Source organism: Schistocerca piceifrons, chromosome 1 (genome assembly GCF_021461385.2).
Source record: "Schistocerca piceifrons isolate TAMUIC-IGC-003096 chromosome 1, iqSchPice1.1, whole genome shotgun sequence".
Taxonomy (NCBI): Eukaryota; Metazoa; Arthropoda; class Insecta; order Orthoptera; family Acrididae; genus Schistocerca; species Schistocerca piceifrons.
This window is the reverse complement of record NC_060138.1, coordinates 286,539,548-286,566,555: the sequence shown is the minus strand read 5'-3', so window position 1 is coordinate 286,566,555 and position 27,008 is coordinate 286,539,548. Positions and strand designations below refer to the sequence as shown.

The following is a 27,008-nucleotide window of genomic DNA, read 5'->3' as shown; positions in this document are numbered from 1 at the left end:
TCAGTGAATGAACTCAAAATCCATATCGGTGAATGAACGCTCGAAGAATAACCGTGGTTGCTTTGCGGTATTACAAGAAATGTTCATATTTAAAATGATCAGTGAGGAGGGCAGCCGGCCTACCTTGCCGTCGGCGGCGTCGTGGGCGGCGAGGGTGCCCCTGCGCGAGCCGGGCGCGCCCATGTGGACGCGCAGCGTCACGGCGGAGCGGGTGGTGCGCTGGCCGGCCTGCAGGAAGGCCTCGTGGCGGGAGGCGGCGCGGTACACGAGCGCGTACAGCGCCAGGATGACGAGCGCGGGCAGGTAGAAGGAGCCGGCCGCCGAGAAGATGACGTAGCCCAGCTGCTTGTTGACGTGGCACTCGCCGCTGCCGCTGCCGCCGCCGGAGGCGTCGCCCTCGCGCCAGCCCAGCGGCTGCGCCACGCTGATGGCCAGCGCCAACAGCCACGTGGCGGCGATCAGCGCGCGCACGCGCCGCCGCGTCAGGATGCGGCCGTACGACAGCGGCCGCGACACGCCCACGTACCGGTCCACCTGCGAGGCACGGCGCACGGTGCACACCTCTCTTACGACTTACCATTTCCTGACCGCTCCTGTGCTCCTGTGTGTCCGTCCAGTTCGTTGCTGTGGATGTCAGGGCCAATTTCGCTAGAAGGGGCAGGTGGAATTTTATCTATATGGACCCAATCTTTCCCTAATTTCCTTAACTGGATTATCTGCATGTCAATCTTTTTAGAGACGGTTGCGGGACTCGGCTATTCGATACAGGATGTCAAATTAAACACCTTCCAGCAGTCTAGTTTCCAAACTTGTTTTGCTTGGCTACCAGTCTCAGCGTTTTACTACACCACCTCTTTTTTTTTAAAAAAAAAAAACCGTATTGCTACAGCAAAATTCTACTAATACCAGTATTGCTGGCCGGCCGGAGTGGCCGAGCTGTTCTAGGCGCTACAGTCTGGAACCGCTCGACCGTTACCGTCGCAGGTTCGAGTACTGCCTCAGGCATGGATGTGTATGATGACCTTAGCTTAGTTAGGTTTAAGTAGTTCTAAGTTCTAGGGGACTGATGACCTCAGAAGTTAAGTCCCATAGTGCTCAGAGCCATTTGAACCACTATTGCTGGCCTTTGTTTTGATCAGAATCGAGGTAGAATCTTCCTACAGGTTGGTCAAGGACCTGAAGATGGCGTAGAAAAATGCTGAAACTGGTAGCCAAATAAAACAAGTTTGGAAACTAGACGGCTGAAAAGTGTTTAATTTGGCGAGCTGTAACTGAGCTATGGCCTTAGGTTACTAATCTGTCTTAAGGGAGAGTGAATGTCCCCTCATTCATGGGTTGACTGGTCTGTTGACCCGTTCACTTGTATATGGGCGATGAGCTCACAACGCGGTTCACAGTTCAGGTGTTTCAGTTCCACCAGCGATCCTCTACCTCTTATGGTCCCGATACACACGCGGACTGATCCGCCGACCCACTTCCCAAGCAGGTCAGGTCAGGCCCGACCTGCTCGCCTGTGTAGCTTTGATGGGCTTATGGCCAGGTCTGTCGGCTGTACTGGTGGAGGCCGGCCGCGGTGGTCTAGCGGTTCTAGGCGCTCAGTCCGGAGCCGCGCGACTGCTACGGTCGCAGGTTCGAATCCTGCCTCGGGCATGGATGTGTGTGATGTCCTTAGATTAGTTAGGTTTAAGTAGTTCTAAGTTCTAGGGGACTGATGACCATAGACGTTACGTCCCATAGTGCTCATTTGAACCATTTTTTTGTACTGGTGAGCCTTTATGTATTGTGCTGACTGTTACAAGCCAATCAACACCTCATCAGTACAGCCAGATAGTCGCCAGTCTCCACATAATGCCAAACAAGTCGTTACTGTGGCTGTTGAGTGGGTCAATGAATCAGTCAGGATGTGAACGAATGCCTTTATACTGACTGCTACCAGCCAGCCTACACCGCGTCAGTACAGCCAGCTAGCGTGCATGAAGTGATCGCCGGCATCCACACACAATCGTACAGTTTGTGGCTATGGTTAGCGAGTGGGTCGTCCGACCAGTCAGGCTCTGAATGGGTGCTGTAAGTGTCCCATGATGGTTGGCTTTTTCCAACACCTCATGGAAGTAAACTGCCAGGAAGCAGCACCTTCTAGAGAAATTTCAGTAAAGAGGGACAAAAAATGCCAATGGAATTCTATTCCTAAGGGTGGCTAGCTGAAAGAGCTAAATAATTTCTTGGAATTGTCTGGATGAGATATAGAGGAGTCGACTTGCAGTCGGCAGGTGATTGAACCAGCAACTCGTTATCCATGTAGGGCAGAGTCGCTGTTTTGATGTACTCAACTGAAGTCAGGAGTTAGTGATCCTCTGTGATCAACGAAGTTACTTTTCAAAAAGACACGAAAGTGAGTTCCTGCGTGCACCCGTGGAATTCTGTTAAGTCTTCTCCGATTTTCTAGGCCATTGTTGTCTTCCTGTGAACGAAGAGGTATCTTGTTTCAGAGCGAGGAGCTGTTAATTATCTGGAGGTAAGGTTCTCGGAACAAATCCAACACGGTAAGTTTTAATTAACGCAAATGAATTCTATTTCTTTCTGTGGAAATTTGAATGACGTGTTTTTGATAGTGTTCTAACCTTTTGAATTTGAGCTGTGTTCCTACTAAGGTTTTGTGAATATTATCGTCGAGCCGTTTAGAGCCAAAATAAAGTGGTATATGAGCTGTTAGCGATGCACTACCTGATGAAAAGTGTCTATGCACCTAATAGATGACAGTAATATGAACTGTCCACTCTTCGCTTTGTAACGGCTCAAACTCTGCTGGAGATACTTTCAGTAACGCGTCTCAATGTCTGAAGAAGTGAACCGGAGAGAAGTGATGTAGGTCCCTACTGTCAGGAGCGTAGTCGACGTACTAACTCAACCCAAAGACGTTGAGCTGGCTTCTGAAAGGGATTCTTGTCAAGCATGTTCATTTGGGGAACGATATTGTCCACAGAATATTGGCTTACAAACGCTGCTTTACGACAAGGTGCACAGTCATTCTTATAAAAGCAGTCATCACATTTGGACCGTTGCTCTGTTGTGCACATTATACAGTGCTCATAGCGTTTTCTTAAGTGCAATAAGATGACCACACACTCACCACGAAACATACCTCCATACCGTTACACAATCGCCCCCATACTTCACTGTTTTCACTACACATAATGACAGGTATCGTTCTCCGGGCAGACGCCACATTGAAACCCCATTCTTCGGATTCCCACAGTGTACAGCGCGCCTCATCACACCAAATTTCTCGTTTTCAGTAACCCACTGTCCAGAGGCGTCAGTCTTTACAACAATTCTAGTGTCGCTTTGCACTGACTAAAGAAATGCGTAGCTGCTCGACAATTGTACCCCACCCTTTTCAGTTCCAGACACACAGCGATTGTGCTATCTGGACTGGTGGTAGAATTTTGGATCTTACAAGTGATTCCTTCCACTGATTTCATGCGGTTTTTAACAACGACCCGTCGTATTGCCCGAAGGTCCTTGTCCGTTAATACTTACACATGAAGTCGCCCTGGTGTTGATTTAGCTCCATTTGTTCTTTCCTGTTTCCGCATCATAATCACATTAACATTAGGCAGCTTTAAAACCACTGAAATGTCCCTGATGGAAATGCTACTTAGGTGACATCCAATGACTAGCCCACGTTCAGTATCACTGTGCTACCTGAGCAACCCAGTCTGATGTTACTGCTTCCCTACCGACAGCACAGCAGCCCCCGCCGCCTCCTTTTACACTTGCAGGTCTACCTTTTCTGTCTTCTAATGGTCAATCAGTTAGAGCGTTGCACACTGATGTCCAAATACTTTTGATGAGATAGTGTATTTCAGTCCAGTGGTCAAATCCTAGAATCCTTCTGAAAGTAGTTTGGCTAGTATAGAGCATTAATTATTGATTATGGGGTAGTGAGAAGTTTAGCACTATACTGGGGGGCCAAAGAGAGGCTGTCGTCGACCCATATTTAACCGGTTAGATAGTATGTTAGTGCATAAAATGTATAAGGATCCTCCAAAAACGCTTAAGATTAAGTATGCTCATCAATAGATTGCGTAATTACTCTCGCCTGCCACATATCGCCAAAGAGTGCGTGGATTCAGGATGTCATCGTGAGCTTGACTTGGGCGACGCGAAGGAGCCTCCTAGGACAGACGAAATGAACCTTCTACTCTTAATGTTGAAAACTACACAAAAGTTTTCAAGCGAATATCGAAAGAAAATAAGATATTTGATAAGATTTTGAGGCCGTTCTTATCAACATACACAGGATAGCGTCTCGACACGTGCAGGAACACTTCCTGCAAAAACTTTGAGCAACGAGCACGTTCTTGCGTTTCTTTTTGCATCAATAGTTTACTTGAAAATTAAAAAACCGTTCTCATTTATATGAATGACCTTTGGAAGCCACCTGTGCCTGGAATAGGCAATCGCGTACCGTTTACGGAAGAGGCACGTGCTAAGTTCACATAGAAGTAAAAGTATGGCACATTCCCTCGAATTCATTCGCCAGTTAGAGCTGCTTGGACAAGACAAGAGGGAGTAAAGAGATTCCATTATTACCATCATTTTTCGGTTGATTCACGAGTGAAAAGTTTCAGCGTTTTCTAATCAATGTGCTTCGTTCAGACAATGCGCCTCTGACGAAACTTTTAAAATAAAATCGTTTTATGTATGGATTAATTCCTTTAACGTTCTTCTGACTTGTCATATATGTGTGACCTAAAAGTAGCGATAGTCATGTATCTATTAATTTATGTAAAAGATTGTGCATGACTTCAGTTTCATTCAGCATTATCTATGTATTATTTGAGATTCTAAACGGATCAAAATATCGCTCTGTATGTCACAAACAATGTGAATATATTCAGCGCTTGGTTTCGGAGTTCTTACTGTAGCCGTATTTGTAAATAAAATTACTGGCTTCAGGTATACCTGTTATGCAATCAACTGTTTTGTTTTTTCTTTTTTTTTATATACAAACACAAGAATATTTCAGCGTTTTCATGGCGTACTTAGTGGTTACTTTTATTCTGTTCTAAATTTTTTCCTGTGCTTTTATATATGATCCTCTAGGTCGTCAGGATGGTGTTATGGACCCATAGAGCATCTCTCAGCGCCAATAAAACATGACTATCAAGTTAGCATTTATTGATTACGGTTTACAGTTCAGTGTCTTTTTGTCAGCTTCAGCTGCTGCCTCATGCCATCGTCATGGTGGAGACCACTGACACCTAGGCTGAGAGAGCTGACAGAATCGCTACCTAAGCAATTTCGTTGAAGTCTTGTGGGCTGCTTTCTGGCAGTCTGTGGGCGAAGTCGTAGCGTGAGAGTGTGACCCGTTGCTGTTAGAGCACACTGAAGTCCGCTCTAGAAGATGACGATTACCTGTGATGACCCATTGGGACGTGCCACAGTGTCGGAAATCGTCTAGTTGTTTGATTCTGACCCCACCAGATATGTAGGCTCTGGCATCCAGAAGTGCCTGCTTTGATGATCAAGAGCAGAGGCACCTTATAGCCCACTCACCCGGTAGTGATGATGATGTTAGTGCGATAAGCACCCGAGATGTACTTATGTTGAAAGACCCTCAGTCTCCCTATTAGCGATGTCATAGGCAGGTCGTGGTTACTTGGATTTTGTCATCTCAGAAAGGGAAAGTAGCGTGTTCACAAGAAGTGCTCGAACTTTTAATACATTGATGTCACTGCACTGTAATAATCATCGAATCGAGTGCTTCACTATGAACACTATCGATCCAAGTGACCAACTGAATCCAGAGCTAGAGACTGTGATATTTGGGGAGATGGGCAGACGGTAACAATATGAGGGTCTATTCGTTATGACCGAATGTGACCAGCTTCTTTATCAGTAGTTAGCATTTCTCGTTGGGTTGCATTAACTTAACAATTTGTTAAAGGCTCTTAACTCCACTGTCAGACCTCTGAAATGTGTTATTACATCTTAGGTAATATTTGTTGCTTCATGTAACAAGAGCTAACGATTTTATCTCCCTCTCTCGATTGACATTTTGCTGAATGTTTGACTTGTGCTTGGTGACTGATGCTCCTATAGCGATGTGTGGACATGTACATGACCGACTAACAGTGTTTCTTTCTGTTGCATAGCTACGTCAGTACCTCTACCTGGAGTGACCTGCGGCTACACTAGCGTAAATTAAACAAAAAACAATAATTTCTTTACCTTTTTACTCTGTGGTGTACTAGCGTATTCGTAGTTTGTCATACTTTTGAAATAACCTTCTTACACAGCATTCTCATGTGTTGTTGAAACGCTGATACAAACATAATACACGTTTCTTAGTATTTCATTTGTACCTTAGACTTTTTCACTTTACAAAACATCGCGATTCTGTTGCTATTGTTAATACATACAAGTTGTTCAGGCACTCAGAAGGACTGATGCCATCAGCCACACTATGTGATTATAATACATTTTGTCTTCTTCATTTTTGTTTTCTGTTACATCACCAATCAAGAATGTATTATCTCATTATAATCACAACCAAAAGAATTTGTATAACAGCTGTACCCATCCACAAACCAGAAACATTCTCAAATTCCTTCTCAGCTTTTGCTGTTCATCTCTACAACAAGCAATCCTCTATGCTGTGCATAGTTCAATGCTGTGCTCCATTTCAGGGAAATGTCATCCTCAGTAAATTAACAAGTACGAAAAATTTATCATTCAGGAAATGAGGGAAACGCTCATTTATTCCTCCAATTGTGCTTCTTTTCTTCCTTTTTAATCACTTGCATTGTCTTTTTGTTCTGTCTTTATGTCCTACATCCCACATCTTCTCCACAATCCACCATCTCCCCTTTCTCTCTCTCTCTCTCTCTCTTTCTCTCTCTCTCTCTCTCTCTCTCTTCCTCTTCCTTGATTTCCTCATGTCCATTATTCTCACTTTCTAGAGTTTTATTCTACTAATTTGTCTCTATTTTCTATTTTTAACAAATAAACAGTCTGTTTTCTGCTACAGCTCCTACTATGTTTGCTACTCCTGCCATTATTTCCATATAATATATAAGACTTGCCAAAACAAGTGTTGTAATCAGTGTAACAATAAAATACGGAAAATAGTGCCACTATCAATGAACAATAAAACATAATAACAATGCACCCGCACTTGTGTCATCGAGAGGCTGGACAGGGTATAGCCATCAAGAGAGATATCAACTCACACTACGTCTGATGAATCAGTCGCATTTAGGATCAAGATAAATGTGTGACAGTTAAACTAAATGTAAAACCTGTTGAGTTAAGTAAAGTGGCTTGAGCTTATATAAACAAAAGTTGAAACCTGTTAAGTTATTACCAACAAGCGATTACACAAATTGCCTACAATAACATCATATGAAGTACAAGGAGTAAGTGCGACAGAAGCGATTACACAAATTGCCTACAATAACATCATATGAAGTACAATGAGTAAGTGCGACAGAAGCAATGAAAAAATGTTCAGTCGAAGACGACAGAGTGTAAAAACATTAAAAATACTGAAAGTATATTTGTAGACGAAATGAGGAAGTTGCACCCTATAGATTAGTCATAGCGTGTGCCTACCAAGTTCGCCAGCTCGTGCGGAATTGTGTCGTGATCGCATGAGAGGGTGAGTGGTGATCCGATGTGCTGTAGGAAGATACGTATGATGCACCAGACACATCCATCTTCCAGCTCAGCTTCAGGGTTGTGCTAAATATTTAGTACTGATTTTCGTGTTGTTGGACAAAAGGAGACAGATGTTTTAAGTTTAGTGTTCATTAAGACTAACATAAAGGAAACACAACCAGTATCACAATCTCTGATCAAAAATATCCAGTCATCCCTATATAACGCGGACTTTACCGCTAGATGTCACAGGAGATGGACCTACTGGTATAATACACTACTGGTCATTGCTACACCAAGAAGAAATGAAGATGATAAACGGGTATTCATTGAACAAATATATTATACTAGAACTGCCATGTGATTACATTTTCACGCAATTTGGGTGCATAGATCCTCAGAAATCAGTACCCAGAACAACCACCTCTGGCTGTAATAATGGCCTTGATACGCCTGGGCATTGAGGCAAACAGAGCTTGGATGGCGTGTACAGGTACAGCTGCCCATGCAGCTTCAACACGATACCACAGTTCATCAAGAGTAGTGACTGGCGTATTGTGACGAGCCAGTTGCTCGGCCACCATTGACTGGACGTTTTCAGTTGGTGAGAGATCTGGAGAATGTGCTGGCCAGGGCAGCAGTCGAACGTTTTCTGTACCCAGAAAGGCCCGTACAGGACCTGCAACATGCGGTCGTGCATTATCCCGCTGAAATGTAGGGTTTCACAGGGATCGAATGAAGGGTAGAGCCACGGGTCGTAACACATCTGAAATTTAACGTCCACTGTCCAAAGTGTCGTCAATGCGAACAAGAGGTGACCCAGACGTGTAACCAATGGCACCCCCTACCATCACGAAGGGTGAAACGCCAGTATGGCGCTGACGAATACACGCTTCCAATGTGCATTCACCGCGATGTCGCCAAACACGGATGCGACCATCACGGTGCTGTAAACAGAACCTGGGTTCATCCGAAAAAATGACGTTTTGCCATTCGTGCACCCAGGTTCGTCGTTGAGTACACCATCGCAGGCGCTCCTGTCTGTGATGCAGCGTCAAGGGTAACCGCAACCATGGTCTCCGAGCTGATAGTCCATGCTGCTGCAAGCGTCGTCCAACTGTTCGTGCAGGCGGTTGTTGTCTTGCAAACGCCCCCATCTGTTGACTGGGGGATCGAGACGTGGCTGCACTATCAGTTACAGCCATGCGGATAAGATGCCTGTCATCTCGACTGCTAGTGATACGAGGCCGTTGGGATCCAGCACGGCGTTCCGTATTACCCTCCTGAAGCCACCGATTCCATATTCTGCTAACAGTCATTGGATCTCGACCAACGCGAGCAGCAATGTCGCGACACAATAAACCGCAATCGCGATAGGCTACAATCCGACCGTTATCAAGGTCGGAAACGTGATGGTCCGCATTTCTCCTTCTTACACGACGCATCATAACAACGTTTCACCACGCAAGGCCGGTCAACTGCTGTTTGTGTATGAGACATCGGTTGGAAACTTTCCTCATGTCAGCACGCTGTATGTGTCGCCACCGGAGCCAACTTTTGTGAATGCTCTGAAAAGCTAATCATTTGCATATCACAGCACCTTGTTCCTGTCTGTTAAATTTCGCTTCTGTAGCATGTCATCTTCGTGGTGTTGTGATTTTAATGTCCAGTAGTGTAGAATATGGGGAGAATACGGGGAGTATTGTGTTGTCAGTAGAAAAGTGACGACAGCAGAATGGGTCGGTCAGCTGAGCATGTCGACTTCGAGCGTGGACTATTCGATGGCTGTCATCTGAGGAACATACCCATCGGAGACATTTCAACACCCCCAAAGCTGGCCAAGTCGTCTCTTCGTGACATGATTGCGGAATGGGAAAGCGAAGGAACATCCACAGCTAAGACAGACCAGACGGACCTAATGTACTGACGGGCAGGAACCGCCGAGTATTATGAAGGGTTGCTGCAAAAAATCAAATGAAATTAGCGTAAGGAATTACTCGTATCAAAGTGCTACCAGCAGTCCATCTAGCACAATAACTGGTCTTAGGAAACCTAAAAGGAATTGCGTACAGTCATCAAACAGCTCCTCATAAGCCACATATTTCAGTAGTCAATGAGCCGTCCGCTGTGGCCGCGCGGTTCCAGGCTCTTCAGTCTGGAACCGCGCGACCGCTATGGTCGCAGGTTCGAATCCTGCCTCGGGCATGGATGTGTGTGCTGTCCTTAGGTTACTTAGGTTTAAGTAGTTCTAAGTTCTAGGGGACAGATGGCCTCAGATGTTAGGTCCTATAGTGCTCAGAACCATTTGAACCGTTTGTAGTCAATGCTAAGCAGTGCTCGAGTTGGCGATGCCACTGTACAGTGAAACTATATGGAGCGCTTAAGAAACCGCTTAATGTGGAAGAACAGTGAAATATTTTACAGCATTATGCCTGCATGCAGGAGGACAACAGTTCGGAGATGTTGATTGTATTGGCATGATAATGCACCCTGTCATAAAGCATCACCCGTGAGGATTGGTTTGAGGATAATAACATTCCTGAAACAAATGACCTATCCAGAGCCCCTTACTTGAACCAACAGGAACATCTCTGGGAAAAATTAGAACATCGACGTCGTTTCAGACTCCACTGTCCAACATCGCTACCTACTCTGGTCTTGGATATTGAGGAAGAATGGGCTGCCATTCACAGTTCAAGCAAATTGGTGAAAATAGCACACACCCCATCTTAACATCCATTAATAGATGTCCAGATAATTTTCGACACATGGTGCACATGAGCAAGCGATAATGTAAGCATTTCGTGTAAGTAAATGCTGTTGAGAGAGTGTTGCTAGGAGACTCTGTGCTCCAAGTAGATGGTGACCCAGACGCGTCACCTGCGACAAAGACAGAACAATCTGGCGCTGCCATCAAATGCACGGTGTTCACGTAGGAAGCACTGCTCAAGTGTTGCACATAAAAATCAATGCACGGTATTCAGGTTCTGATCGCAGCACACGCCGTGTCCATTTGCAGGTAGCGTCAATTGTTGAACCATTTGGCAATCCAGACTAGTGAATCAGTATCATCTGTTAAAAGATCTGTAGACAAACTCGAACTAAAACCTTACAAGGTAACGGTAGCACATAGTCTGATCAAGACAGATGCTGTCGCTAGACGTCATTAATACAACACACTGTTGAAATCCATCCATGATGGAAACGTTGCTCTTAACATGCTGTTTTTTTCTGATGGAGCGTGATTGCGTTTACCAAGCTCATAAAAAGTGCTCTTAGGTCAGTTGCTATCATCAAAAGGATCTCGTATTACGCCAGCAGGTACATTCGCGTTATACGCTCCTGCGTTGTAATGCATTAAATAACTGCTGGTCTATTTTTTAGTTCATAGTTTTGATCCAGAGTGTTGCTGTACTTTATTCACATATATATCAAAAGTTATGGTTTACTAGAAAAAGATGTCCAACATTTCATTTCTAAAAGCGCACAACAGTTCTGTTTTCACAACATTCAAAGGCTCTTTATGTAACTGATAATGGTTTTCAGAATTCCAACGTCAACTATTCTTCGAGTTCAGGTATCCCAAAAAACATAGCATGAAGAAAATTTCCGGTCCAACATCTCCATGATGCACATACTGTAAAATACAATTAATAGAATGGATGTGCTGCCTTGGCACAAGTTAAAATGGTCGCCCCTATGTGGGAGTACAGTCGCAAAAACTCGAAAATGGCAGTGCTGGGATACTGGAAAACACAACATCGTGATAGCGGGCAATTTAAAAATGCAAGATGGCTCCGGTTAGAAATTCAAAAACTCAAAATGTTGAGACGGGAAATTTAAAAATGTAAAAGGGCAGTGGGGAAAATTTTTAAAAAACGCGACATGGTGGAACCGGTTCAGTTATACTTCCTGAGTACAGTGAAGCAAGAATCCAACATGGCCTGTTGTTCAAAAATATCTGAATGATCTGAATATTCTGCCATGTTAAAAATTACCTGAACAATCTGCGTTTTGAGTAAATAGCCATCTAACTAGCTGAATTTTGTACCATGTTCAACAGTATCTGAACAATCTGAATTTTTCAACATGTTCAAAAATATCTGAACGATCTGAATTTCGTGCCATGTCAAAATATATTTGATGATTTATAAAAATATGTAAAGATACTGATAATATTTGTATAACTTGTAATCTAACTTGCATGCAAAGCAGCACTTGTCAATGAACTTATCTGGATCTCTGTACCACGCTTACTTTAAGGCACACTGGAGCCCCCAAGTTAATTACTTCCACTTCCAAACTGTCTGTATTATTTATCAAAATGTATAAGCATGCATTCGCATTCACACAGACGCGCGCACACACCATACACACACACACACACACACACACACACAAACACACACACACACAAACACACACTCCAATTGTTATGCCAAGGGTCACAATGTTAATTCCATGTCTAAAATATGTGTCAAAATTCATGACTAAACATGATGTGAAATCTCAAATGATATGCAATTTCCGTGAATAAATTGTTCTATTGGAGTACAAAACATATGTTGCTAAAAAAATGTGCTAAGTGGACAGCTGACACATTATTTTAGACCTAAATGAGAATCTGCACAAAAACGAACCTGATCAAGTGTGTAACGGTACGAAACATACGTTGCTTAAAATGATTCTGAACAGGCAAGCAGTGAATAGGAAGTCTGAATTACTGTTCTATCACTGTTAGCCAATGGAAGAGTGCAATTAAAACATAAGTTACATTTGACAACTGGAACATGATTGCTACCAAACTAAGTGCCATAACACTATATCCTTGCCTGTAATAGTTTTCAAAACAGATAATGATATTGGCATTACGATCTAAGGCCTACTTGGGTGTATGTGGTACATAGATCACACTTTGTCCAATTGGTATTTTTAAAGTTTTTCGGTGATGTTTCACCGCATCAAGCACCATTTTAGAAAGGAATAAGAAAATGCATGCTGTTATACACTAGAAAAATATAATCTTTGTTACTGACTGGCTGATACAATTTTTTAGTACTTTTTGGTATTGAACATTCCTATAGCACCATGTTTATCCATCTATGTTACATTTTTGCGACACTTCAACGCAACAAATTGTACTAAAAAATTACTATGAATTTTGGTGAACTGTTTAATCCATTACATCACTTGAACTACGTATTTCGTAACACACAACGATAGTTTGTGATGCTCCAAACATGAAATGTAAATTGTAAAACGATCAAAGACAAAGATGGGCAAAATTCCACACAAGGAGAAAAATTCGAGCTTTGTACTAAAGTAAACAACGTTATTTCCACATCTAAATTGCGCATATTATTCGTCAAAAACTCGCCTCAGTTCCTATACCACAGATATCGAAGCTAGGCAAACATTATGGTGACCCCCACGCTATGTATTAACTTCTCTTTACTATACAAAATTTTTCTCGTCTTCTTCTGATAATGATAATGTATACTGTCACACAGCGGAAACTACACAAAACTTCGATAAAATGACATACTGGCCATTAGTAATACAGGTTAGTATAGGTAAGAAATAAGGTCAACGAGACAATTTCACCTATGTTTCCAAGACATCCAAATATTATAGGGACACCCTGCTAGACAATTAACTTCATATTTAAGTACAAAATTTTTTTACATGTTTCGTGTTCCATTGATACAGCTAACTTACGCTATTGCATGGTGGAGACTTCATGACGCTTTGCCCCAAACATCAACATTGTTGCAGGTCATTCCATCAAACAGCATGTTACAGCATTATTGTAACAAATCGCCCCATACATCATCATTGGGTATCAGCTAGAGTATCTCAAATAGTATTCCAGTACGATAAGCTGACAATGTATATGCACCATAACCTCACAGTAGATATTATCTACTGGATCTTAACCCTTTGAAGTCTAAGATTTTATACACATGGCTCTCCGGACTGAGGTACTTCGGGATTGTTGAGTTACATCGGTTTTTGAAATATAAAAACTAATGAATTACAATTTTGTTATCAACTCATTTTATTGTATTTGATTGCTTAATAAGTAATGCATGAAGCGTAACTTTTTGTTGAGGTAGGGTTTCGACAGAGAATTTATATCAGCGCCACGTCGCAAGTATCTTCAGTTCTGTTCCTCTTCCTGTATACATTATCATTATAACGTCTAAAATAAATTTAGTTTCAAGATTACACAATATAAACGATTTGATTCCAAATCTGTGCCCTTTGATTGGTATATATTATATGAAAGCAAGTCTACTTTTCCCAGTATTAGAGACTTGGCAATGCAGAAATCTCCGACTGGATTTAGATTTGAATTGAATTTCACTGTCAACAAATTCACAATATATTTTACAAAGCCTATTCGCCTTGTCAGCGTCTCCCAAAACGCCTACATCACTAAAATGTAACATTGTAAGACGTATCAGAAGTCTGTACCTATACATTACTTTCGAAAAAAATGGATTTTCAGTCAATGGGTCTAGCCACCAGTATGCAGACTGCTAAAAACTGATACCTCTCGTCTGCACTTGTAACTGTCCACTGGATTCCTCTGGAAGGTCCTTGACATCGTTCATTCACTAGTTTATAAAAGTGTTAGTTTCACTGGCAACATATATCACCAATTGCCTGCCCAGTATAAGCTCAAAATATTCACTTTCACTAGGTTCCTCTCTTAGTCCATAATAAGGATTCACTTCGTTAGGAAAAGCGCAATTCTGAAGTGTAGATAGGTCTTGTGTCAGCTATCTGTACTCACTTTTCCGGAAGTTTTCCATCTTTCTCGGCTGCGAAGGTCCCCTCCGTGAATAATTTCAACGTCACTCGATCAATCTTCACCTTTTCTTGGTAATACGTTGCAGTCTTCGTGTTCTTCGAAATCACTACCAGTTTTCGCAGCTGAGTCTTCATTTAGCAGTATTTCTCTAATGTGATCGTCACTCAAACCTTTTGAACACATCAGTCTCCCCAAACACAAGTGCAAGTATCGAATTTAGTTCGCAACGATCCAGTGTAATCATATGCAAGGGCTCCTGAAAATGCAAGTAGATCCAGATGTTCGCAACAAATTTCAGCACCATTCAGTCACAGAAGAGGGCAATCGTACCGACACTGCAGGATATACACATGACAGGAAAGCAAATGCGTACCCACACGTTTCTAGGCAGACGCGACAATATGGCCGCCGCCGTACCGGTATGATTGCCGTCCACAAAAATTTACAACCGTTTTCTAATACCATTGGCTGACAGTGTATGTAGCATACCCTGACAGTGAGTGTCAGCGACTGGATCACAAATGGTATCCCAAGCATCAAACAGAATTGTAATAAATTGTCTCATACATTACCACTGCTACATGTAATTGTCATAGATTGCCCCTTGCATGACTGACTGAGCCAGCTGACAATTGTTCCCACATGTTGCGACTTGTTCCAACAAGACAAAGCGATTAGCGTGAATTGCTAACATAACTGTGTCTGGATTACTTACCATACTATTTGTTAAATATTTACTGTAGAAAAAAATTGATAGCTTGAGCTTCCAATTCTGTAAATATGCATGTATGTATTTTCTCTGTACAACCATCTATTCTACGCAAACAAGTGATCTTGATGGCTAATTAGACTACAAACTCTAGAGGCCAAAAGAAACAAACAAACGATATTCAGCCAGTTGAGATTTTCCAGTGCCAGCAGGATTTGTTCAAGTGTTCCAATACGCAAGACGCTTAGTCAGCCTCTTTTCTGTCGTACACATGCGGTCCCTCTCCCTCCTTGCTAAATGCATGTAGAATTTTATTTTGCAGTAATGTGTAACAACAGTAATGTATGGGGCTATTAGTTATAATTTCGTGTAACAAAGGTAATCTGCAGAACAATTCGTTACCATTTTTTTGATGGGGTAATATTTTACAACCGATAACTGACATCCATTGCCAGATTAGGACACATAAACTATCAGCCTCTGGTGTAGTATACAGTCATAAGTTCCAGTAACTGACGCCCCTATCAAGTTATGTTATGTATACACTGTTAGCTTCTGGTGTTAAAATCCAAATTTGAATCTAGTAATTTACATCCACTGGCAATGTACACTACGATTTTGCTGTAATACATCGATTTATGAGTTATCTGTTACAATTTTTCTATAACAGAGGAAATCTCATTGATAATTTATGCGCAATAAGCTATAAGTTATACCAGGAGCACTGTCATGTGTACTTTTTAATGGTATACAGAATTGAGTGGATACTAGTCAAGGCCGCCTTGCTAAAAATCGGTTACTTCAAGGACAGTTCCGAGCCAGAAACCTTGTAGCGTGCATTCTACTGACCCCAATCTACCGCCAACTGCGACCTCTGTGGTGTCTAGCGAGAGCTCATTGGAGGGCAGGGTGGAGATTTGCATTCTCTGGTGAAAGCCGGTTCTGCCTCGGTCCAAATGCTATCCGTGTATTGCTTAGAAGGAGGCCAGTTGAGGACCTGTAACAAACCTGTCTGCCTGCTAGACACACTGGACCTACACCTGCAGTTGTGGTCTGGGGTGCGACTTCCTATGACAGCAGGAGCACTCTCGTGCTTATCCCACGCTCCCTAACTACACAATTGTCAGTCAATCTGGTAATACTTTCCTTTCTAGGTAGTAAAGCCTAGTGGCCACCCTTACAGTATTAAATTTATTTGCCGGCCGCGGTGGCCGAGCGGTTCTAGGCGCTTCAGTCCGGAACCGCGCTGCTGCTGCGGTCGCAGGCTCGAATCCTGCCTCGGGCATGGATGTGTGTAATGTCCTTAGGTTGGCTAGGTTTAAGTAGTTCTAAGTCTAGGGGACTGATGACTTCAGATGTTAAGTCCCATAGTGCTTAGAGCCATTTGAACTCTTTTTTAATTTATTTACGTCTTATTCGTGACTTGTAACAGGGCATTAGCTAAATGGCACATCAATTGTGTAGTACTTGTTTCCAAGGACGTTCGTAAGTCCTGCTGCAGGTCGAGGAGCGGGTCAGAGATAATGCGGCTCTCGGAGCCTGCCGCTGGCTCCCTGGTACCGGCTCCTTCGCTGCGTGAGAAACTGTGCTCGCGTCGTAAATGGAACGCCTTGTATTTTCTGTCTCTTTCTGGGTGTTACGTGCCCCATGCCTGCTAAGCTACTGTACTGAAGTTGCGGGCAGTCCATCCAAGGCCAAATGTAAGGTGAAAACGAAATGCCTAATCTGATGATCTCACTGTAGCGACGCTGTTAGTCAGTAGCCAAACCATCTCTCAAAGCTATCGGGTAAAAAAATTAAAAAGAAATTATAAAAAAAACAGCAAGAATACCGGTGTTACTATGCAATAATGTTGGAACTGAATTAACAACACCAGGTTCTACCGATTTAGCATTCTCTAGATGTATTCACCTGTTTTGTAAACCATATACAGTTATGCTTCACGAACGTAAACCCAGTATACAAAGAACACCACTTTGTAAACTATGTTATTCAAATTTTGTATTTTTTAGAGCTGGTGACATTTGTGAAAAACTATGTTCTCGTGCATAAAACCTTCACATTACAGGAATTCAACAGGCATCTAGAAGTTTCACCAAAAAAAAAGCTTTAGCAGTGTTTCCGATATTATCCACACATCTTCCCTGGTACAAATATAAGATTCCAGCACGGTGTAACGCCAGGAGTAATGTAAAGCCTCCAATTTCTAGTGGAAATACCAGATTTAGTGAAAAAGCGATGTACGGACAATCTACAGCTACGTGTACATGGATACTCTGCAAATCACATTAAAGTGCCCGGCAGAAGGTTCATCGAACCACCTTCACAATTCTCTATTATTCCAATCTCGTATAGCGCGCAGAAAGAACGAATGCCTATATCTTTCCGTACGAGCTCTGATTTCCCTTATTTTAGCATGGTGATCGTTTCTGCCTCCGTAGATAGGTATCAACAAAATATTTTCGCATTCTGAGGATAAAACTGGTGATTTGAATTCCGTGAGAAAATTCCGCCGCACCGAAAAACGCTTTTCTTTTAATGATGTCCACCCTAAATCCTGTATCATTTCAGTAACACTCTCTCCCCTATTTCGCAATAATACAAAACGTGCTTCCCTTATTTTAGCTTTTTCTATGTACTCCGCCAATTCTATCTATTAAGGATGCCACACCACGCAGCAGTATTCGAAATGGAAGACAGACAAGCGTAGTGTAGGCAGTCTCCTTAATAGATCTGTTTCGTTTTCTACGTGTCCTGCCAATAAAAGCTGTCTTTGGTTAGCCTTCCCCACAACATTTTTTTGTGTCTTCCTTCCAATTTAAGTTGTTCGTAACTGTAATTCCTCAGTATTTAGTTGCATTTACTGCATTTAGATTTGATTGATTTATCGTGTAACCGAAGTTTAAAGGATTCCTTTTAGCACTCATGTGGATGACCTCAAACTACTCGTTATTTATGGCAAATTGCCAGTTTTCGCACCCTACAGATATATTTTCTAAATAGTCTTGCAATTTTTTGGATCTTCTGGTGATTTTATTAGTCGATAAACGACAGCGTCATCTGCAAACAACCTAAGACGGCTGCTCAGATAGTCTCCCAAATCGTTTATAGAGATAAGAACCAGCAAAGGGCCTATAACACTACCTTGGGGAACGCCAGAAATCACTTCTTTTTTACTCGATGACATTCCGTCAATTACTGTGAATTGTGACCTCTCTGACAGGAAATCGCGAATCCATTCACATAACTGAGACGATATTCCATAAGCACACAGTTTCACCACAAGCCGCTTGTGTGGTACAGTGTCAAAAGCCTGTTTTCTAAATCCATGTTGACTGTGTGTCAATAGACCGTTTCCTTCGAGGCGATTCATAACGTTCGAACACTATATATGTTCCAAAAAAACGGTTGTATATGATTGTCAAGTATGGAGCTAATGCATCAGCATACTCTGAAGGAAACCTAATTGGTATACAGTCTGGACCAGAAGACTTGCACAGAGAGTGCACATTGGCTTTCTTCCCATTCTTGGCGGCCATGTCGCTAAGGGGCCTTATAATGCGCCTACCGTTGGAGCTCCCAACTATCAATAATACCACCCTCTGTGATTGTCCGGATCTTGCACGCTGAGAGATTTCCTCTGAAACAGCATAGGCGACGGCGTCTGGCTCAGCGTCAGTGTCAGCCACAGACAGTACCTGGAAGCTGTCTGTCAGACTAACCGGGTAAGCCTTACGTGCGGTCCCCGAGGAAGTCTTTCGCCGCCTGCTACGCCCCAGGGCCACCTCCCACTCGACCACAGTAAGGGGTCAACCTCAGTGAGGACCGATCTGAGGACTCGGACGTGCTGGACGTCTGATGGATCCCCACGGCCGGCCCACAACGGTGGTGTCCATCCACTGCAGCCTCAAGCTGTGTAACCAAAGCCATCACAGTCTGGAGCTGAGAGCGAAGTGTTACCAACTCGGCTCGCACCCGCACACAAAAGTCACAGTTCCTATCCGTACTAAAGACCGTGGAAAACTAAACCACCCAAATAAACGGACTATTAGCACATGCTGCAGAACTCTACTGTAGACACTGACGAATATACAGGAACTGTGTCTAATAAATTAGGCCACGTGGAGTAGCCTTGCGGTATGAGGCGCCATGTCACGAATCACGCGGCCCCTCCCGCCGAAGGTTCGAGTCCTCCCTCGGGCATGAGTGTGTGTGTTGTCCTTAGCGTAAGATAGTTTAAGTAGTTTATAAGTCTAGGGACCGATGACCTCAGTAGTTTGCTCCCTTAGGAATTCACACACATTTAAATATTTTTAATAAATTAGATTAATACATAGAGATTCAGAAACCTAACTACCGAAGCACTCAGATGGAACTAAATAATTCACCCCTGATTAGGAACTTGTAATACGTCACAAAATCAGTTTACTTTCCATTGCAAAGGAAAATGCGAGAACTGTGTCCATCAGATATTAAATTAACGCGCAGAAACTCAAGAAACTAAACTATTAAAGCACACAGATCTTATAAAATTCGCTCCTGGTTAGGAACTCATAAAACTCACAAAATCGGCTACTTCCCTGTCGCTACGTCTGTCTCGGCCGGCTGTTGCTGCCTGACTCCTGCTGGCAATCACAATATTCTAACCATTGCAATTTACGAAACTCTTGAAATTTGTGAGACGTCATTTTAAAAGTACAAACTGGTGTCTATTATGTGCAAGAGTGCGATAAAAACGTGTTCGATCGACTGTTATTCATTAGGTAACTACAAAACATACGCATTTATTTAATTATAGGTTCTGTAATATAAGAATAGCTGGTCGTCCCCTATGCACATTCAATTTATTCACCAGGATCAGTTAAGAGAAGGGAAAATGTTATCATTACGTTTTCAATAACAGACAAGAGATGAAATCATTCCAACATTTATTCATATGAATAACAAGCACACTAGTCGTATTCACTGAATTCCAATTATCATACCCTACAAACATGTAATATAAGAAAACACCTGCTACAGTAATTCAATCCAATCACTCTATGTGGGATAGGAGGAACCAGATAATGAAAGGATCGTTACATGCCGAAATCCCTAATTAACCTACGGAGAAGCGACCGATTTTATTGTACTGCGTGGGTGACGGGAATGTACAAGGAAAACGATGGTACGCTACATTCACAAGTTTGTCTAGAAAACTGCATGCATGCCCTCCACGTGGCTGTACTCCCAAAGGAACGCACATTAAACCTCGCCAGTTTTACTCGCGAATGATCGGGACTAACAGTGCAGCAGTATTGAAACAAAGTTGACTAGCAAAACGAGCACAGTAGGGCCCTAAACGATCAGCCACGCGTGTTGATTGACAAAGAAGTCTTGGTAAAGTCTGAGGAATTACAAACGGAAATTGACATGTGTAACATTAGACAGGTAGCTAGTCAAAGTTAAGAAGAAAACACTGCAGCGATGTATTTAACGCCATGAGAAACGTGAAACAGTCCTTGGTACCACGAGCAAACAGTCACAAAAGGTAGTTGGCTTAACCATGAAAACTGCCCCTGAAAGTATGGAGCGACATTATTTATGCACTGTAAGAACCTGTTTTAAAAAAGGACCCATCTAACCACAAGCAGTCAGAACCACAAAGCGACATAGACTGTTTTAATTAACCAAAAATTGTGAAACACTTGAAATAAAATAATGCACTATTTAAACAAACTGAATTCAGAAAAGCTTAGAAAATACTTCCTAGGTATCCTCAACAGTTTAACATACCTGGAACCCAGTGGTCACTCTCAGCAGAAAAATCTTACCCAAACAGTCTTGCTCTCACCAACCCGGATCCCAACGGAAACTGCAAAACATATGACGCGGTACCAGATTATGCAAGTAAAGCCTCTTGCCTTCTCTAGCGTACTATCTCCATTACTGTACACAGAGCCAAAGATATCGAGTATACGTCCTTTGCAAATCAGGGAGATTATGAAAGTCGCCAGCTGATTCCTATAACCACTGTTACAGTTAAATGAAAAAAAGGGACCGGATAAACATTCTGACAACCTATAGATGTTAGTCACGTCTTTCATTATTTCTTATATTTTGCTCTCTTCAATCAGTGGAATGTTTAATATCTGAAACAGGTCGGCTTAGAATTCCGCTGATACGTTTCAGACTACTCTGCAAAACTAAAGGTTTTTTTTTGCTGTATTTAAAATAAATGACAGCTTTTGGTTGTGTGTTAGGGTAAGCTATTCAGCAGGCAACTGTTTGTTGCGGTCGAGGTAGGCTGCATATGGCCGATAAATACTGATGTAAAGCAAAAATGGGAACGATTAGAGCTGGAAAGAGGACTTCACGGTGGCTTTTTATGGAAAAAACTATTGGTCTGAAAAAGATGACGCTAGAAGCACGTTCTACCCCATCGCCAAAATTAGTGACATGCAGATCGATCTCAGCAACAACTGATGTGGTAGTACTGTGTTTTAGCTACTTCTGCCTAGGATGATGGTAGTAGCTCTATCCTGAGCAATTAATTCATTTCGTTCCAATTAAAGGGTATAACAACATCTCTATCATTTGTTTGGAACTTCATACGACGTACTCTATCACAATATGACTGGTTGACATTGAAAACGTGAAGATATTTAATCAAGCACATAACAATTTTAAGAAATACATAGTAACATATATATAGTAACTTAATCCTAAGTTATCACACATGCGTGTTACAGTATTTTATTTTATCAATTAAGATCTATTGGATTTGACGACATTTGACACATTGTTCATTCACAAACTCATATTAGAAGTTTTATGTCTCTTTGTACAACTGTAATGGGATAATTCTACACTTCAGCTACTGTGGTTAGCCTGTGATGGTAGGAATATGAGTATGGATGTCTATTTGTCTGCGTACCAGAACTCCTAATTCCCTGTGTCAAATGATACAGCTTTGGACACATTGACCTTCTGTTAACTGCGGGTGCTATGGTAGTGCTTCCTGCAGAGGTTGTCGTTTGACTAACGGAAGTTGGCTGTGATTAGCTTGATAACTGTTAATTCTTTTGATGCAAGGTTCGGTTCGGTGAAAGCTTTATGAAGATTAAGAGGCGAACCTTTATGAAGATTAAGAGGCTTTTAAAGTCTTTACCACAACTACAGTTTTATTATTAATTAATACAGAATGAGATAATCATGATCACCAATGTATCGTGTGCAGTAAAAGTAGCTTAGCTATACTAGTCCGGCTACCTGAGATTGTGATACATTCGATCACTAAGCTAAAGAGCTAATTTCCTTCACAAGAACGCAAATGCAATTCAAATAGGCATATTACGTTATCGAACTGTATTTTCGAGTTTAGCCTTGAGCCTAGGCCGTCTGTATTTTATCTGCAATCAGCTATCTGCATAAGTGAATCCATAATTTTGAGCTTTTCCTTCATTCCTAACTTTATGAGAGAAATTGCTGGATATAGGTTCTGCCTTTTATGTAAAACACTGTTTTTTCTTGTTACCCAAATAAAAAATGCGGGGCCTATGTCCAGTAAGTTTAACTGCAAACACGGAAAAAAAATATAAAAGCAGCAAATCCAAGAGACGAATATTCATGAGAGAACATGTTTTCCTTTCCACCTGACTGCACGTAGTTCTGCTATTTCTAGCGCTTCTCTGTCGTAAGTAACTAATTTTATTCAATTGCCTTTGGCACCGCCAACACCAATTGTCTGACGCTGTCAGCTGCAAAAAATAACAAGGAATGCTGTGAAACCAATAAACCTACGACAGGTTACATACATCATACCACTGTGAGATCCACCTATGCTTTCATGATGTGGCTCTTACACGAGACACCACTAATAACTTTGAACTCCAAGTCCCTAAATGCAGTGGAAATATTCAAATGGCGTTAAAAAAGCAATATGTCAGAATTATGATGTGTATATAATTCGGTGCATCTAATTGACATTTGGAATCCCCAAAAAATTATTCGTTTTCCTCACGGGGATATCATGTTTATAATATACCGATTGAGGTGAGTTGAAATGAGGATGGAAAGGCTAAACAAATTACTAGAAAAACTATAAAATAAAACCAAGCAGAAGATTATTGAGATGTTTATCAAACGACTGTGTTTGACCAGAGGATTTCGAAACTGAAATCGTATTTCATCTAGGCAAAGTAGTTTGAGAGTTGATGTATCTTTATCGAAGTTTTAATTAATTAATATTAACTAAAGAAAGGTATTTAGGTGGTAAAAAGTCTTGTAATCGATGTAGCAAAACCAGGAAAAACGTGAGAGAATGTTTTTCAAAATTACATTCAAAACATCTTGCTAGTTGCAGAAATTAATTCATTGCTTTAGTTGGACCCTTGGCCTGGACATAATGACACCTCTATTCTTAGTACTATGACGACAAGACTGTTAATATAATTTGGATTCCTACCAGATTTAATAGTTTGACTCAGCCTCTCTATAAAAAAGTTTCTTAACAGTGTAAAGATTTTTTTCAGAAAACTGTCAAACAGTATGTCATTTCAGGTTTATCAGAGGTAGAGTATTGTTAAACTTCAGTGATTTGCGCATTGTCAGTTTGCATCACTACATTTTACGAATTTTATCAACTATACTTGCTATGCAGCACAACATGCAGAACAAGGCTACGATCATTTCTTACTCCATCCAAATCCTGTCTGAAGAAACTAGTGATTACTGCCTGAATGCATTAATTTTTCTTTTAATAGTTGTAGCTGGTATAAGGAAAATGTTTTTTCTGTTTGTCATTGAACAGACACTTCGCATTTCTGTGACGACTACAGGGAATTAAAAAGCAGCTGTTCCGTTGTTAGTAAAATATACGTTATTCAAAAATTATCATAAGAACTGTGGTACAGGAATGGTTATTAAATATTTAATGTTAACAAATTTAAGTCCTGATTGATGGAAGTTGTCTATAATATAACATCATACACTGCCTTGATTTTGTTTCCTTTGCTAGTCGTTTTTGTAACAGTTCAGTCTGCAACAGTTTCTCTCATTATATGAACTTAATCAAAAAATTAATGATCTGAGACGTTTTGGTGTAGCTTAAGTGCTTAAAATTCGCGTTTGTGCACTTCAGGAACCAAGTACGGAAACTAGAACCACATGAAGAAAGGTGATAATGTAAACACTGAAAAAAATTTTGAAACTGAAAGTTAACCAACTTCTATTAAGTACAAATTTAAAAGTAGTTTTCATCCAAACCAGTCGATTAGATGTAGGTCCAGAGATTGTACTGGATCCTAGACTGACAAGAAATGCAGATAACTGAATAGAAAAATATTACAAACATCAATCTGTTAGGCACACATTAGTCTGCTTCTTGGTAATGTCTTCTTCTCTACCATATACAGGGTGGTCGGAAATTCCCGTTACAGACTTCTAGGACTTGTAGAGGGGAGTGAGTACATCGTATTTGGAATGGGAACCCATGTCAAGAAACCGCATCCAACGAGACTACAGAGCGTCAAAGTTATAGGTAGATATGAACACTTGCTCAGGAGTGGAGATGTGTTTCACATTAGCGAAGATGAACGAATGGTCGTAGCTCCTCAGGAATGCAATTTAGAGCCCATGTTTAATGATCAGTTTTTCCTCGTTTTTGTCCACACTGCCACCACTGAAAGTTACCAGCCCTACACTCTTCGCAACACAAGAACCGGTACATGTATTCAACTGTCAGAGGTATCAGAACGGTTTTCATTTATAACTTTCGACTCGTTTGTTTCCGGTACAAGGATCCTTACTTCAATTAATACATTTATCGTTCTCGATCATCCAAGGAAGTCCGTAACATCATCACGGAATCATCCCGTGAATATGTACATTTACAAACGCCCGCGCCTACAACTCTGACGCTCTGTAGTCTCGTTGGATGACGTTTCCGGACGTGGGTTCCTAGTTAAAATACGATGTATTCACTCCCCTCTACAAGTCCTAGAAGTCTGTAACGGGAATTTCCGACCACCCTGTATGTATACAGCTCGCAGACTTTATCTTCCATGTGTACACAATTTGATTTATTCATCCTGTCGTCTGATTTCATTTTATACCTTACCCCTTTCAAAAGCTGCGTTTGAATGTGCATAGCAGGAGTCAGTGTTGCTCTGACTGCACTTCTAACACACATTGACTTCCAAGCACAGATTTGCGGAAAAAATCATCATAGCATAGCAAATTTCAATTCATGTACGATTTCATTAGTAGATGAGAGGCAACGCATTAAATGAAATCTTACAGTTGCTGATGGCAAAATTCACCTGGAAGATGGAGAGTTTTCCAGTCCTCTCACAGAGGATGAGCTACATCTATTTTGTAAATAAAAATTGTACAGTTAAGTGTGTAGAGCACTGTGTGTTGATAGGAATGAATAGGTCGGTCCTCACCGAGATGGCGCAGAGCGAGAGTATGGAGGCGGTGCAGCAGAGGACGTCCAGGGCCGTCCACGTGGTGCAGAGGGCGGCGCCCAGCGGCCACGCACCCCAGAGCTCCCTGGCGGCAGACAGAGGCAGCACCGCGGTGCCCAGCAGGAGGTCCGCCACGGCCAGGTTAGCAACGAGCGCGTGGGTCGGCAGCCGCAGCGTGGGCGACCTCGCCACCGCACACACCACCAGCAGGTTGCCGCCCACCTAGCACGGCCCACACCAGTGCGCAGCGTGAGAGTCGCCCTTAACCAGTCAACTTAGTCAATGAAGGTATAAGTACAGTAATCAACAGCATTAAGGGGAGGTTTACTATCCTTTGGTTCAAAAAATCGATTTTTTTAAAACTGCATCTTTGGATCCATAAAAGTGTTTAGAATCCATCCCTGAAACAGTTTTTCCAAATACGGAAAGGAAATGTTTGTTAGTCGCGGTTGAACAAAAAAAAATGCACCTACCTGAAGTTGGCCTTTTTCACGCACCATATTTTGTCGGGAATTTCGACTTTGTAGCAGCAAAAACTATTCTGTGAGCTTGACCATGACTAAAACTGATAAAGTGATCAAGGAGCTTACGACGTACTACAGGTTGTCAATCCGATGGCATTCCAGTTCCGTGGAACAGACGAAGATGGCAATTTGGGCAACGTATTTCCACAAGTGTTCCATGGATGACCACCTACAACACCAAAACTGTCCGGTTGGGAAACTAGTCGGTGCAAGTGGTGCATTGCAGGGGCTACCAGACATCTGGACGAATATCAACACGACCAGCCGCTCCCCAAAGAAGTTCAAAAAGTGATTCATCCGATCTACGAGACCCTTTCAGAGGACGAGTTATTGTACCGGTGCATGGGAGGAAACACACAAAATTCAAATGAAAGTTTGAACGTGTGTATCTGGAAGTTACCCCCAAGCACTTGCATTCTGGTGCGAAGACTTGGAGACTGCGACTTTCCTGGCAGTGAGCAGTTTCAGCGAAGGGTATTCAGCAATTCTGAAGACCATGACAACGATGGATGTCACCCTGGGACTCAATTCGATGCAGTTCGCCAAGCATTCGGACGACCACCGGATTCAAGCGGCCGAAAACCGCTTGTCACCGGCCGTACGAGCGGCTCTGGAGCAGCGCAGGATGTCCCAGATTGAGCAGAATGCCCTCTATGAGGAAGAGGAAAGACTAGTTTATGGACCCGGAATAGCACATTGAAAGTAAGTTGCATAATATTGTATTTATATGTAGTCAAAACTTCAAAAGAGTTTTTTTCGAAATGACTTCAAAACTACTGATCCGATTGGCAAGATTCTTCGTTTCCGACGAAGCTAATTAAATTGTCTAGGAGATGTACCACTTT

General features: G+C 42.1%; 1 protein-coding gene across 1 annotated transcript; it reads right to left on the bottom strand.

Moving 5' to 3' along the window:
• Nucleotides 1–25,952, bottom strand: LOC124712501 (alpha-1A adrenergic receptor-like). The gene is made up of 3 exons (XM_047242838.1): nucleotides 25,938–25,952; nucleotides 25,619–25,861; nucleotides 1–534 (listed from the first exon to the last, which is right to left on the bottom strand). Exons 1-3 carry the CDS (start codon nucleotides 25,950–25,952, stop codon nucleotides 1–3), a joined length of 792 nt encoding a protein of 263 aa, XP_047098794.1.
• Nucleotides 25,953–27,008: the final 1,056 nt, after the last annotated feature.